The sequence below is a fragment of the Channa argus genome, chromosome 15, assembly GCF_033026475.1.
Source record: "Channa argus isolate prfri chromosome 15, Channa argus male v1.0, whole genome shotgun sequence".
Lineage (NCBI taxonomy): Eukaryota > Metazoa > Chordata > Actinopteri > Anabantiformes > Channidae > Channa > Channa argus.
In genome coordinates this window covers 6,311,523-6,324,443 of record NC_090211.1, presented here as the reverse complement: position 1 = coordinate 6,324,443, position 12,921 = coordinate 6,311,523, and the positions used below count along the sequence as shown (strand labels likewise).

General features: G+C 39.6%; 1 protein-coding gene across 1 annotated transcript in view; it reads right to left on the bottom strand.

Annotated features, from left to right (window-relative positions):
- Nucleotides 1-12,921, bottom strand: part of cacng2a (calcium channel, voltage-dependent, gamma subunit 2a) — a 63,485-nt gene that overhangs the window by 20,040 nt on the left and 30,524 nt on the right. Inside the window, exon 2 of the mRNA XM_067477854.1 lies at nt 112-195. Coding sequence (XP_067333955.1) covers nt 112-195 — 84 coding nt within the window. The remainder of the gene's footprint in view (nt 1-111; nt 196-12,921) is intronic.

The following is a 12,921-nucleotide window of genomic DNA, read 5'->3' as shown; positions in this document are numbered from 1 at the left end:
CAGGCAAAGTAAGCATTGACAAATGAGCCAACAATAGGAAGAAAAGTATCATGTGGTCGTAGGTATGCATAGGATTTGCTCTGTGTAAAAATGATTAGACAATATACTCACGTAAAAAGTACTCAGATGGGTCTGCTTCATAATCTGTTTCCTCAGGAAAGTGGTCTATCTGTTTACACATCCCTTTGAAGTTTCCTGTTGGGAAAAACAGAAAGCAAATTCAACTGAGCTCGAACAAGATGACAACAGCCAGACAAATAGCTGATGTAAAAACATTTTAGAGCTGAAAGAATCGGTAGATTATTTAAGTTCGTCAACAGAATACTAAAACAATATATACCTGTACATGTCTGAGGTGCTTTCAACTAAAGATACTCACAAGTGCCATACAAAGCAAGAAAGAAATTAAGGGAGAAGACATTGAAAACAAAAGGTAATAAGAAGAAATTGTGCCCTTTCACGAAATGCAACTGCCTGATGGGAAAGTTAGGAGAAGTAACACATTTTTTTTAAAAGTTTATATCCATAGAAAGTTGCAGAAAAGTTTGGTCATCCACGGGTTTTTGAATAATTTGGTGTGGTCCTACCATTGTGGGACCACTGAGCTAAAGCACTTTGTGAGGAACTTAGACCCCGTTTATTGGCAGGGGGGTGAGAGCTATTTTAGACCTGGATGAGGTAGGAAGGTAGGAAGTTGCTGTTAAGTTGACCACACAGTAGACAAAAGTTAGACCATTGTACCTGATATGGGAAGCCAGTGCAGAGATATAAACAGTCGTGTGACGTGTCCTTGTGCATGTTGGTAACCCTGTTTAATATCTTAACTAATTAAAGTCACTCTTTCCAGCTTCTCAGTTGTGAATTGTTTTTTGTCTCTATGAAAATAAATATTATATATTTGGCTTTTCTACTAGTGGTTGGGCAAAGAAGATAATTTTAAGTATTATTGTGTATTATTATGTAATTTTGGTCTCTTCCTTGGTGTGATGAATGATTTTTGCTATTTGCTGCAGCTCTATGCTGTATCATTTTATAAACTCACAAACACCTTTTCAGGTTAACTGATTATGTCAAATGGTTCATATCAGCAGCCTCTTGACTGGTGGTTGGACAAGGCTTTCACACAGGAGATGCTCTTCAGAAAGCAGACCTGAGCACCAGCCCTCTCTGGCAGCAGGTGGCAGCTTGTAAACAAGAGCAGCGCAGCTGGTGCGACCTGGAGCTGCTCCAACTGCTGTGCACAGGGAACATCATCTCTTAATGCTCGTTTATTTGGCTGACACCTCGCCTTCCAGCTACTCTGTCCATCCAAAGCAAAGCACATTGGCTTCCCTGTCCTCTCCCTCTCACTTCCTCCAGTCTGCTGTCCTCTACATGTGGCTCATCAGTGAATTTTTCGCTTTGAGGAGGTCACATGGCAGGGGAGGCGCCCATAAGGTAGCCATTACCTCCTGCTGCTGCAGCAAGGAGGCAGATGTCTGGGCGTTTGATTGGATCAGATTAGCATAGCATTGACTTCTTCATCTCCTCTGCCTCCAGTGATCCACTAATTAAGCGGACAGGTGTTGATTACCGTGGTGCCAGGTGTTGTTGAGGAGGTAGTGAAGCCCTAATGGGACAGCAGGGTGTGGTTATTACGTTGTGAATGGCCTATATGTAGTGGAAAGACAGGGAGACCTCTGTGATGACCACTCAGACATTAGTGTCACCTGAAAGAAACACCCACCAAAGTCTCCTCAATCTGTTGTCCCACCTGTGTACAGCGTTTGTGTTGGGGCTACCTGCAGCCTGGCAACCGCATGGCCATCTGTTAACAGACTCAGCTCAGAAGGAATGAATCCAGACAGGAGATATGTCAGAATTCTATCGTAATGTAACAAACTTTTAACAGAATTTCCAATTTAATTGAAATAATAATTTCTGTCCATTACTATGCAAAGGAGTCGGTTCATTGAGATAATGTAAAAAATCAAGCTATAGAACCAATTCAAAATCAGTGGATAGGATGATGTATTTCAAACAGCTCCAGTCAAACCTCAAGTAGTGAAAACCCCATATGGAGCAGATGTTGAAATATGAAATATGGAAGTTTTAATCTCCACAAAAATCTATTATTTTCATCTTATCAGAGAAAACTTGAGTCTGTTTCCATCAGACTTTTGATATACTATTACTATTACTATACTATTGATATATGAACTTTTCTTGCATCCGCCAAAAAACCTTGGCTTAGATTTTGTTCAACTAAAAATATGGATAAGTACAGGTTAAAGGAAATTTAACAAGTTTCGCACACTTATGAAGTTTCAATGCAGGAATCACAAATTTCTAAAATGTTTCATTAATGTGAGTGGGGGAAACTCTGCATTATATATGCCCCTGTCTCCCTCAGTCTCACCTCTGGCCCATGTTCAAAAAACACAGATTTTCATCAGGAGGTTTGTGTCAATCAGGACACAAATGAAGGAAAAATAAAGACGATGTAAGATAGACAGTGTAATGGATAGAGGAAGGACAGACAAATATAGAAAGGGCAGAGAGCAGATAAGTTTTGAAGGACAGAGAGGGAAAATAAAGTGGGAGGAGGAATACATCAAGTTTGAGTGTCACAGTTTGGGCCCCGGTAATTGCTGAGCCATGAAAAAGCCCTCCAGAGTTTAATGAACCTGCACAGTTTTGAACTTGATGTCTGACATACAACATAAAGTTCCTCTCTGTGGCAGGGCGGAGGTTAGAATTGGGTGCATTCCAATCAGCTGGAAGGTGATCTCTGTTAACTAGTGTGACAGCATAAAGCTCAAGGCACATACTGTTCTGAAGCTGTGGTGGAGATGCTTCAGCAGCTAGCTGTAGCATGCCAGCTTGCAGAACTGAGCTGGTGCACACTGTAGGTGTAACCCTGCCGCCTCTTGCAGCTACTCCCCCAGGCTGCTGCTGGAAATAACAATATGTTCCTTTTCAGCTTGCCCGCCTAAAAAAGCTTTCAAAAAGTTGCATATTTAGGAAAGGAGAGGAGGGAAGAAAGGGCAGAGCACACTTGTGCCTCCTCTTAGTGCAAATTTCACTGAAAGATGACTTGTGTTTACATACAACTACATTGTACACTCCCAGTGGACCTGTCTGAGCAAACTAGCAGCAGCAGCAGCAGCCCACAGAGCACCGTGTGTGTCTTAACAACATTATCAAGTGGGTGTAAGATCTGGTTTGCAGCTGGCTGTCCCATGCACAGTTGTGCGATTTGTAATAGCAGCTGTGGAGAGTGGCCTATTGGGGGAACCACTTCAATTAGCGGGCTGAAAGATTTATGCGACACTTAACCGCTCCAAACGATCCTTTTCTTGTAAGACATGTAAACTCTGCAGGCTGGTAAATGTTTTATAATGGCATTTTCATTTCAGAGAACTCCTCACGTGAGTGTGAGTGCAGGGCCAGGGTGTGGAGAGAGCCATTTGGCCATTAAGAACTTTGGCAGCAGAGAACCACTGTTGACCAGAGAGGTATTATTGGAGACTCAGGTGTGTTGTGGGTCAAAACATTTCACATAAAGAGAGACACCTGTAATCATTTAGTATACGTTGCTGTGAGTAAAGTCTCAAGAAAAGTGTCTTGTTTTTTTCTGTTTCTCATTTCTCTAAATGAAACAGGATGAAGTAGCAGAGAAAAATTAGAGAGATGCATTTAATTCTGTTGCATTGCTGCAGTTGATGAATGTTTTTTTTTCCTGCAGGAGGCACAGATGTGTGGGTGTGGTGAAAGAAAATGCAAAATATCTTATCTTATCATTTCCTGTCAGTACATAATGGTATGTTGATATTATTACAAGTATAATAGTATAACAGGATTAGTATGACTAGTATGTAGTACACAAGTTATTGAATATTAGTAAGTCATATGTCTTGTAGGAAGGAGGAGATTAGAGATATTAGTACAGTATAGGATATTATAACATAAGTCTTTCTGTGCTATATCTTCTCACTCATTGTTGGAGATTCCAGGTATTTATTATACTAATAAACACTAATCAATCAATCAAGACTGAGCTTAAATGTACTGACTTTAGTAGTTTTCATAAAGAGTTGGGAAAGATAAATTTCTTTAGTAAATGGTAATTGGTTTGCACTTAAGCACTTTAAACAGCTTCTTATTCACCCTTCGTCCTCACAATCACACACACACACTCCATATTATTATTATTATTATAATAAATGGTTTAATGTTTAGGAAACTGCTATTATAGATACACTGCAGCCATGTTCATTCACAGCTGTTCTTTTAAGTTTTGCAAATCACATTCAAAACCCTTTTGTGTAGGTCGTTACTTATACTAATAAAAAAAAAAACCAGCACCAGACAACATTTTAAGATTAGAAAACTGTATTTACATAAAGAGTAAATACTTATTTATTTATTTTTCTTTCATTTCAGCTTATACCGAGTTCAGGATCGCCACAGCGGATCATTGTCTGTATGTTGCTTTCACGCTGGATGTCCTTCCTGATGCATCCCTCCCCAAATTCTACCGGGCTTAAACTGGCATTGCTGAGCTGGGGATGGGAATGGGCTGTTGGGGGTTCAGTGTCTTGCCCAGAGACACTTCGAAATATAGCCGGGACCGGGGATCGAACCACTTTGTACTTTATTGATCAAACCATTGACCCTGTGGTCCGTGGATGACTGCTTTACCAACTGAGCCACAGCCACCCCACTACTGCACAGAATCTGGTTGCAAACAAATTGTAGCCCCAGTTCCGTGGCAACATTTTTTTATGGTGGCAGGAGGTCGGGACATTTTTATATATAGCCTATGACAGAAGCTAATTAATTAATCTGGTGGTGCAATTTGATCTGGTGATGGCACAAAAATGTCTTTGAAAACTCATACAAAAGCAATTAAAATGTATCCATAGGGGAACAAGAATGTCTCAGTTAAATTGCATGGCAATGCTTATAGTAATTGTTGAGACATTTCACTCAAAAATACAACATCAAACCACCCAATCGCACAGGAAAAGTAATTCTTCATTCATTTATTCTACACAAATGTCTCAAAATATAATAACAATCCAGTCAATAGTGTTTTAGGTTGGACCTAAGTTGAGGAAAAATAACTTTAAATACATGAACACATGTTGCAACCAGTTTAAAAACTGATCAAGTAGTATACTTTATTGAAGCCTTTCACTGAAGGTGAGTATCCTCATTGTCTATGTGAACATGAAATAAACATTCAGCTCAGAACAAAGAAAACGGTGGGGTTTTGATATTGAAATGAAAGCTAAAAGAGGTTTTGCACATGACTGGCTGAACATGGTGAGAATTAACTTACAATGCGTAAACATGTTTTTTTCCTGACTTTAAAGTTTGTGAGTCAACTGTTAGAGTACATTCTCAACAAGCTTTGGATATTGTCATATTGGCAACAAGGTTTAGTATTACATTGAAGTCCTGATGTACTACAGGCAGCTTACCATGTCTGAGCAGTATAAACATGGGAAGTTGCTATTTTTCTAAGAGGGAGCGGTTTGTCTGAGATCCTCTGCTGGGATTGAATCATCACCAAACCCTCTCAGGCCCCTCTGCTGGGACCAGGTGCCAAGTGTGAATGTGTATTTGAGGCTTCACAGAGGGGTGGGAGGGTGGAGGGAATGTCCAGACTTACTCTACGAGCCCAGTCACCACTGGCCACTGTGGCCCTCTCTGTAGTAGATATGAGCTATGGGCTAACCTCATGCCCCCTGTGTCCCCTTCTGTCCTCTACTGCCATAAAGCACTTTATTACCACACAGCCTGGAGAGACAGAACACTCAAGAGTGCAGTGGAGAGAAGAGGGTTGCTGTGGCAAGGAGAAGGGGGGTGGGTGGATGGATTTATAGTTACCCACCGCAGTGTGGCTCTGGGTCTTGTCCTGAGGGAGCAAGGTTTATCCGGTCAGCGTCAAGCCCACTTTTAGGCCCCGTTGGCACAATCACATAACCACGAGGAGAAGCTATTCCTGGACTTGTGACGTTGCCTTGTTGCTCTTTATTTGTGTTTTTAAAAAACATCTTTCCCCAGGCTGATGTTCACATACAGTAGGTCCAAGGTTTTGGACCAACTCCAGCTGAGGCAGAGCTCTGCTTAATATGGAAGCCATCCAAGCTTTAGGTGTTGACTGGTTAAAAGAGGTCTATGGTGCAGCTGAGAAGATTTTTCTAATGCTACTGATACCACAAGCACGGCCCCTGGCTCTTGGTTATTAGACAGGCACAGGAAAAGAAAATTCTCATTTTCTCTCCTGCCATCTTTCTTCGGGTTTGGCCTGTTGCTGAAGACTTTGTGCAAGTTTTAATGCAACTAAAGCCCAGTTTTTCCCTGCTTGACTCTCACTTAATCTTCATTTTGCTGTTCCACCCCCACACCTCTGCCATCTCTGTACTCTTATGATTGCAGTGGCTGCATACTAAGCAGTGGTAGGTAGAACAGACAGAATGAAGGCCCTAAAACATTTAGCACCTTTTCTCTGCTTAATGTGTCAGTTTGTTGGCCTATCTCTTCATGAGCTAACTGACATTGTCATTGCTTGTCTGTAGCTGCTGTCAGTGTTCAACCAACCACAATTAAATAGTATCCAGGCATCTCAGACTTATCTATATCCAAGATAGGTTCAGACCCCAAAGGTTTTGGGGTTTTGCTGATATGTGGGCAACTGTGGCTCAGGAGGTAAAGCACTCCTCTAACAGGGTTAGTTCATGTCAAAGTCTCCTTAAGCAAGACATTGAACCCCAGATGTAGTTACTCCTGGTAAGTGTAGGCCAGCTGCATATAGGCGGTCCCCCCAGGGGTGAGTTTGTGTGCATGAATTTAAGTGCAAATGGGTGAATGAAGAGCACTGTAAAGAAATTTGGGTACCAATATGGTAGAAAAGCGCTACATAATTGCAGACCATTTACCATATACAATGACAATGATATGTACTATCATTCTCCTTTAAGTAGCACACATCTAAAAAGCCTAAGAAAACTGAAAAGGGTTCCGCTCACTATGATCATCACAGTTTATCACAGTTAAGAAATGAATATAAACGGCACAGCAATTGTATCCTATTAACTAACGAGACAGGGGAAACATTTCCATCATCACTGTGATGAGTGTCAACACAGTTACTGAGAAAATACAGGCTGCTCAAGTATAATACATCCATCCAAGGTTTGCAGAGGTTGCTAAATCAAAACATACACTGTAAATACAGTATGTGTGGCTGAACTGCTATAAACCTCCTTTGCACTAACAGTACACTCTAATGATTAAACTTTTGAAGATCATTTTATTTCTGTGTGTCTGGAGGAGTTTTATTTAAAAGAAATACTTAAGTATCATTGGTCTAATTAAAACACTGTTGAGTTATATTATGGGTAATGTATGAATTAATACTTGCACTATAGGGACTAAAGCTAAAAAAAACAACATTTTGACCTTGGTTTCTTTGATTTTGTCATTTCATATACTTTTATATTCAACTACACACCGTGAATTCATGCAGGTGCAGAGATTACTGATTAGTTATTTGAAACAATTAGAAGCCTTGAGTTGCACGAACTGTAAAGACTCTCTCTAATTCATCTGCAGTGTATTGTACTGACACTGTCACGTGGAGCTCCACATGCTACCCAGACAATCGTTATATACCAAAGGTGCATGACTAATACCATAACATTGTATTCACATAACTATTATCAGAGTGTACATATCTGCAGGTAGATAAGAGCAGAACTGGACAAATCTTTCTTGGATGCCCAAGGGAAAGACTAGGTCAGGCCTGCCCACACACAAAACTCTCCGACAGTGATCAAACATGATCACAGCTGCCACAGCACTGCAGACAGAAACAAAGGTTTGATAAGACACAAACATGGAGGAGGTGCATGATGGAATGGGGAGTGTGAAGTGAGGGGGAGGTCGGGGGGCACAGGGGGGTCAGGAGGACTCTTCACTGAGTAGGAGGTGCAGTTTAAAAGAGAAAGAGAGAGAGAGTTTCAAGCCCACTTATATTTCATCAGTGGGCGGCATTCTCAAAAACTTTCCAGGCAGCCACCAAGTGCGTCAGCAACCAGAACCCCCCCCCCCCCCCCCCCCCCCTTCCCCTCCCCCACCTTCCCCTCCCCCACAAGCTTTTCCTCCTACCTTCATCCTCAGTCCCTACAGCAGCCGTTGCCATGCGGACATCAGAACCATTCTCTTTGGTTGCCATGGTTATATTCTATCTGGACCCCTACTACGAGGAGGATCTCATGGACGGAGCCGGTGAGGTGTCTTTAACCCCTGGATGCACAGCAGCTTTAGTGACATAGCATTCAGCATTAGTCAGCTGCTGTTAAAGTACCTGCACAACAACTTGCTGTGTTAGCTACAGTACATACCGCAATTGCAGTCAGGTATTACTGTGTCCTCTCGGGTCAAATACATAAGAGAGTTTACAGCTATATCGCATACATGGGTCATTTAACTTTACATATAAATGCAAATGATCTTCTCTGGTCCAGTTGTTGCTGCATTGTCATGTGCATGCATGTACAGGCATGTGGATATAAATCCCCCGTTGACGACAAGGTACATTTTCTCCCTCCTGATGAACAGCAGCCCTAGCAGCAGTGACACAAGCCCTAATCGCCTTATTCATCTTCATAATCACACCTTATTCATCCTTATAACCAATGTATCCTTACAACCACTATATGCTCACCCTTCTAAGGCAGGGAGGCCCATACACATCATTTCTTCCTGTGAAAACAGGCTTTTTTCATGTCAGCACTGGAGCAGAGCTGCCATGTGAAGATATGACAGTTAGAGCATCTTCAGCTTAACTAATGTAATTTATTTCAAAGTGAGGAGTGCCAAGAAGACAATATAATTTCCAAAGGCATCTGATCAAATTTTAAAATAACTATAGGTAAGCTTGTGAACATCTACAGGGATTCATGAAAATGGTGTTTTCTAAAAGCTTTGAAACAATAAATCTTAAATAAACAACAATAAAAAAGTTGTTGAACAATAACAGTAGCATCCATTAAGAAATATTAGGCATCATTATTAATGTTGTAAAAATGTTAAATGTGATTCTGAGTATTTTAGTCTTAAAGTTGTAAAATAAAATATCAAAAATGCACATGGCAGTGTGTTCATTAGAATAAAAAGTTGGCCATTCCTTTTTTCATTCCAATGCTTCTGTAATGGAAACTACAAAAAAAGCAGCTTTGCAAATAAAGATGCATCTGTGAAGAAGTTGGCAGGTATGTAACACAGAAGCTGTTGCTGTAGGTGATGTGGGAGGCAGCAAGGGGCCGTCAGGTATCGGCTCGTTGGAGGATGACTGACAGATGTTAGACAGTTGTTTGACCTCTCACGCCTCAGCTATGAGCTCTTACCCAAACAAAGTTGCTCCTCTGTGTCCTAAATGGTGGAATGTCTGCATTTTTCTGACTTGAAATGCCGGTGCATGCAGACATGCAGACATCTACATTTGTCTGTGGGCTGAGAGCTATGACAGCGATCTATGGCAGCACTGTGATGATGTGTTGATGGAGAAGAAATAGAAAGGGAGGGGGCGATCACCTGTGATATACCATCAACCTTTCTCTTCAAATCACTTTTTATTTCTAACCCTTTATGGAATGATTTCCCTAGCTTAGTTCAGGAGCATATTTTTCAATTTAAAAGCATACTTTAATGACTTTTAAGTTCAGGTCTTTTGCCATCACACTCAAAATTTCCCTGCTCACATTTAGTTTTAGTCTGCTCGTACTCAAATTTACTCTGCTGTGTGTTCTCAGATTTGTTCCACGTCAAACCCTCCTCCTTGCATCCAGGTGCTGCTTCGCTCGCACAGACAACGCTATCAAAATTCCCCAACCAATAGGATTCATGCTGCATTGATCAATCGAGTAACGGGGGCGGGCAGAATGCAGGCGAGGATGCGAATATGGTACTTGGGTTTAGCATTCGCATTATTCTGTGTAACTACAATGAGTGAACATAGAGGAGAATCTGAAGGCTGCTGTTTTACATTTCCTGGGCTGTACAACCTGCTTTGAAGGAGTACAAACAGAAATCATTGTCAAGCACCCTGTCTCCAAGTCCATGTCCTTATTTTATATCTTCATTTTTACTTACAGTGTGAGAACTATGTTTGTTTAATTGAACTTTTATGGTTTTGTGGTTTGTAATATATATATATATATATATATATATATATATATGGATATATATATATATATATATATATATATATATATATATATATATATATATATATATATATATATATATATATATATATATATCAACATCAACTTGTCTTGTTTGTAGATGTAGGTGAGGAAGTTTATGTCACTGCTGCACTTCTTCAAGTCATAACCTGGAGAACACTACAAGTTCCAGCTTAATCCTAGATTCTGAATCTTCATATGTGAACAATGTCTCTGGATGAGCCAGGCCCCACACAGACTCCTGCCCCAGAGCTTCTGAAATTGCCATAGAGATTTTGAAATATTTATGACAAACTCTTAAATTAAAGCAAATTGTTTACACTTTAAGCATATGTTGATTGTTTCATTTTAAGTCCATTGTTATGGTGCAAAGAACCAAAATATTGTAAAATAAAATGATAAATGCATATATTTAGACCTATATTTTAGACCATTCATGTGTCTGTTAGTTACACAAATACATTCTTTTCATGATGAATATAGTTTTTAGTTTAGGATGTACTCCATTCTATTTTTTTAGGCTACTAGTATTATAATCGAAAGTTGGTGGACAAAATAATATAAACATGTGTTAGTCTGATACAGTCTATTTCAAAAAGCAATAGACTGAATCCTCCAAAATGATAATGCAGTATGAAAAATAATGTACTTCTTTAAAAAAATAGAACATTGTTGCATCCAACCATCCTCAGTCTGTGTTGATGTTTAACCAATGTTTAAAAGAAAAACTAATGCCAACAAGGACGATTTAAAGGTTTTTGTGTTTTATTGTAAAAGATGGTTGACCTGGCATATTTGCTATGATATCAGAGTGAAACTACAGATTACTAGGACTCTGTAGAGATAGAGAGATTTTCTATAGTCTGGTTGCAGATGGTGAAAGCCTCCCTGGAAAAGATGCTACTCCCGAAATAATGAAGATGTCCTCCGTCAAGTCCCACCAGTTGTGAGACACCTGAAATTACACAATTAGTCTTATTAATATAAAAACTACTATATACTACTACTTATAACTATGTGTTGGTATAGGAACAATAAAATAATATTACTAACCTGAGACAATGATTTGAAAACAGTGTGCTGCACGATGATGTATGTTTGTGCTGCTTCATAGCAGGTTGTAAAGCTCCAGGAATGTTGAACAACATCCTTAAAGGCTTCTCCTCTATGTTCCTTCATTTTAGATACACAGGATAATGCTAATGCTAAGCAGAAGTACCAAACTCGCATTCTTCTTGCCCCCAATTGCATTTCATATTGCTATTGCAATGAATGGCAGTAAATATGACAATAAATGATTCACATTTGGAATCTTTGAATGTGGAAAGTTACTGTGCACAAGCTGAGCCACTGACAGTTGTAACATTATGTAACGTTATGTTCTTTGGGCTCCGTTTTGTTCAGATACCTTTGAGCCACTAAAATGTGAGCTCTGTATAGAAACATGGCTGTAATTCCTATGTAGATCAGACATTTCACAACTAAATCTTATGCTTGAACATTGTGATAGTTTGGATTTAATTACACCGTGGCGGCATACACATCCAAAATAATAAACATTGCATCACTGTTCAAAGACTGGCGTGTGTATAATATATATCAGTTACACTCAGCTAAAACCAATAAAACAGTCCTGTAATACATCATCCTTTAGTTTTTATTTGAGATGTACTCCATTAAACAAACAGGTAATTGTGATGCTAGAATTAATATAAAATGGTTGACAAAAATGGTAACACCCGTTACTGTAATGAAGGACAATCCAGCAGCTTCATACTACATTGTCTAAATACAAATAACAGCGTATTGTGTCCATACTTGGAGTATTACGCGTAATAGGTTGTTTACCTAATTTTTACTGTAAGAGGTAAGTAAACATATGTCAGCAATAAGGGGTTTAAAACTTTTTGTTTTATTGTAAAAAGAGATGACATGATTTGTTTCCTAAGTAAAATGAAACTTTTCTTCATTTCAACTGCATGTGGTGAAAGCATCTCCAGAAGAATTGTTGCTCCCAATCTGCTTGAGATTTCCTCCCTCAAGTTCCACCAGTCTTGTGAAATCTGAAATTACAAATAGGTTCATTATTAATATTATTACTACAACATCTCATACCGCAGCCTCCACCATTGGATGTCCAATAAATATATGTGCATTTGTGTATTTAATAACTCCACTCAGCTGGCCGTTTGCAGGTCTACTTAGCTAAAACTAAAGCAGTCCAAACCATCCGGCAATGAAACTCCCTCATGAAGTTTAGGAGTTTGCCTTCACCAGTCAGTATAACAACATTTGGTCTCATTATTTTCAGCTTGGTTAAACTGCTACCTAACAAACTGCCAACTGAGTGTAGCTATTAATACATAATTGAACATCATTTTAAACTGTTCTATGATAATGTTTCATAAAACATCAGATGGTTTTTAAGGTGAGGGATTATCAGCGCTAACATTACACACAAATAAAACAGTCCTCTTGTGTGTAGAGGCTGTGGCAGCAGTAGTTTTTATCAGCGCTGGCAGCTGAAATGGTAATAAAATACATTTGGTGTATTTTTAGGCCAACACAGTTGTGAACAAACTTACCAAAGACAAGTCTTCACTTCTCTGTGGTGACATTAGCAACAGGTGAAGCTGGTCCACAGCCAGATCTCTGTCCAAGAGCAGTTCATTAACCGAAC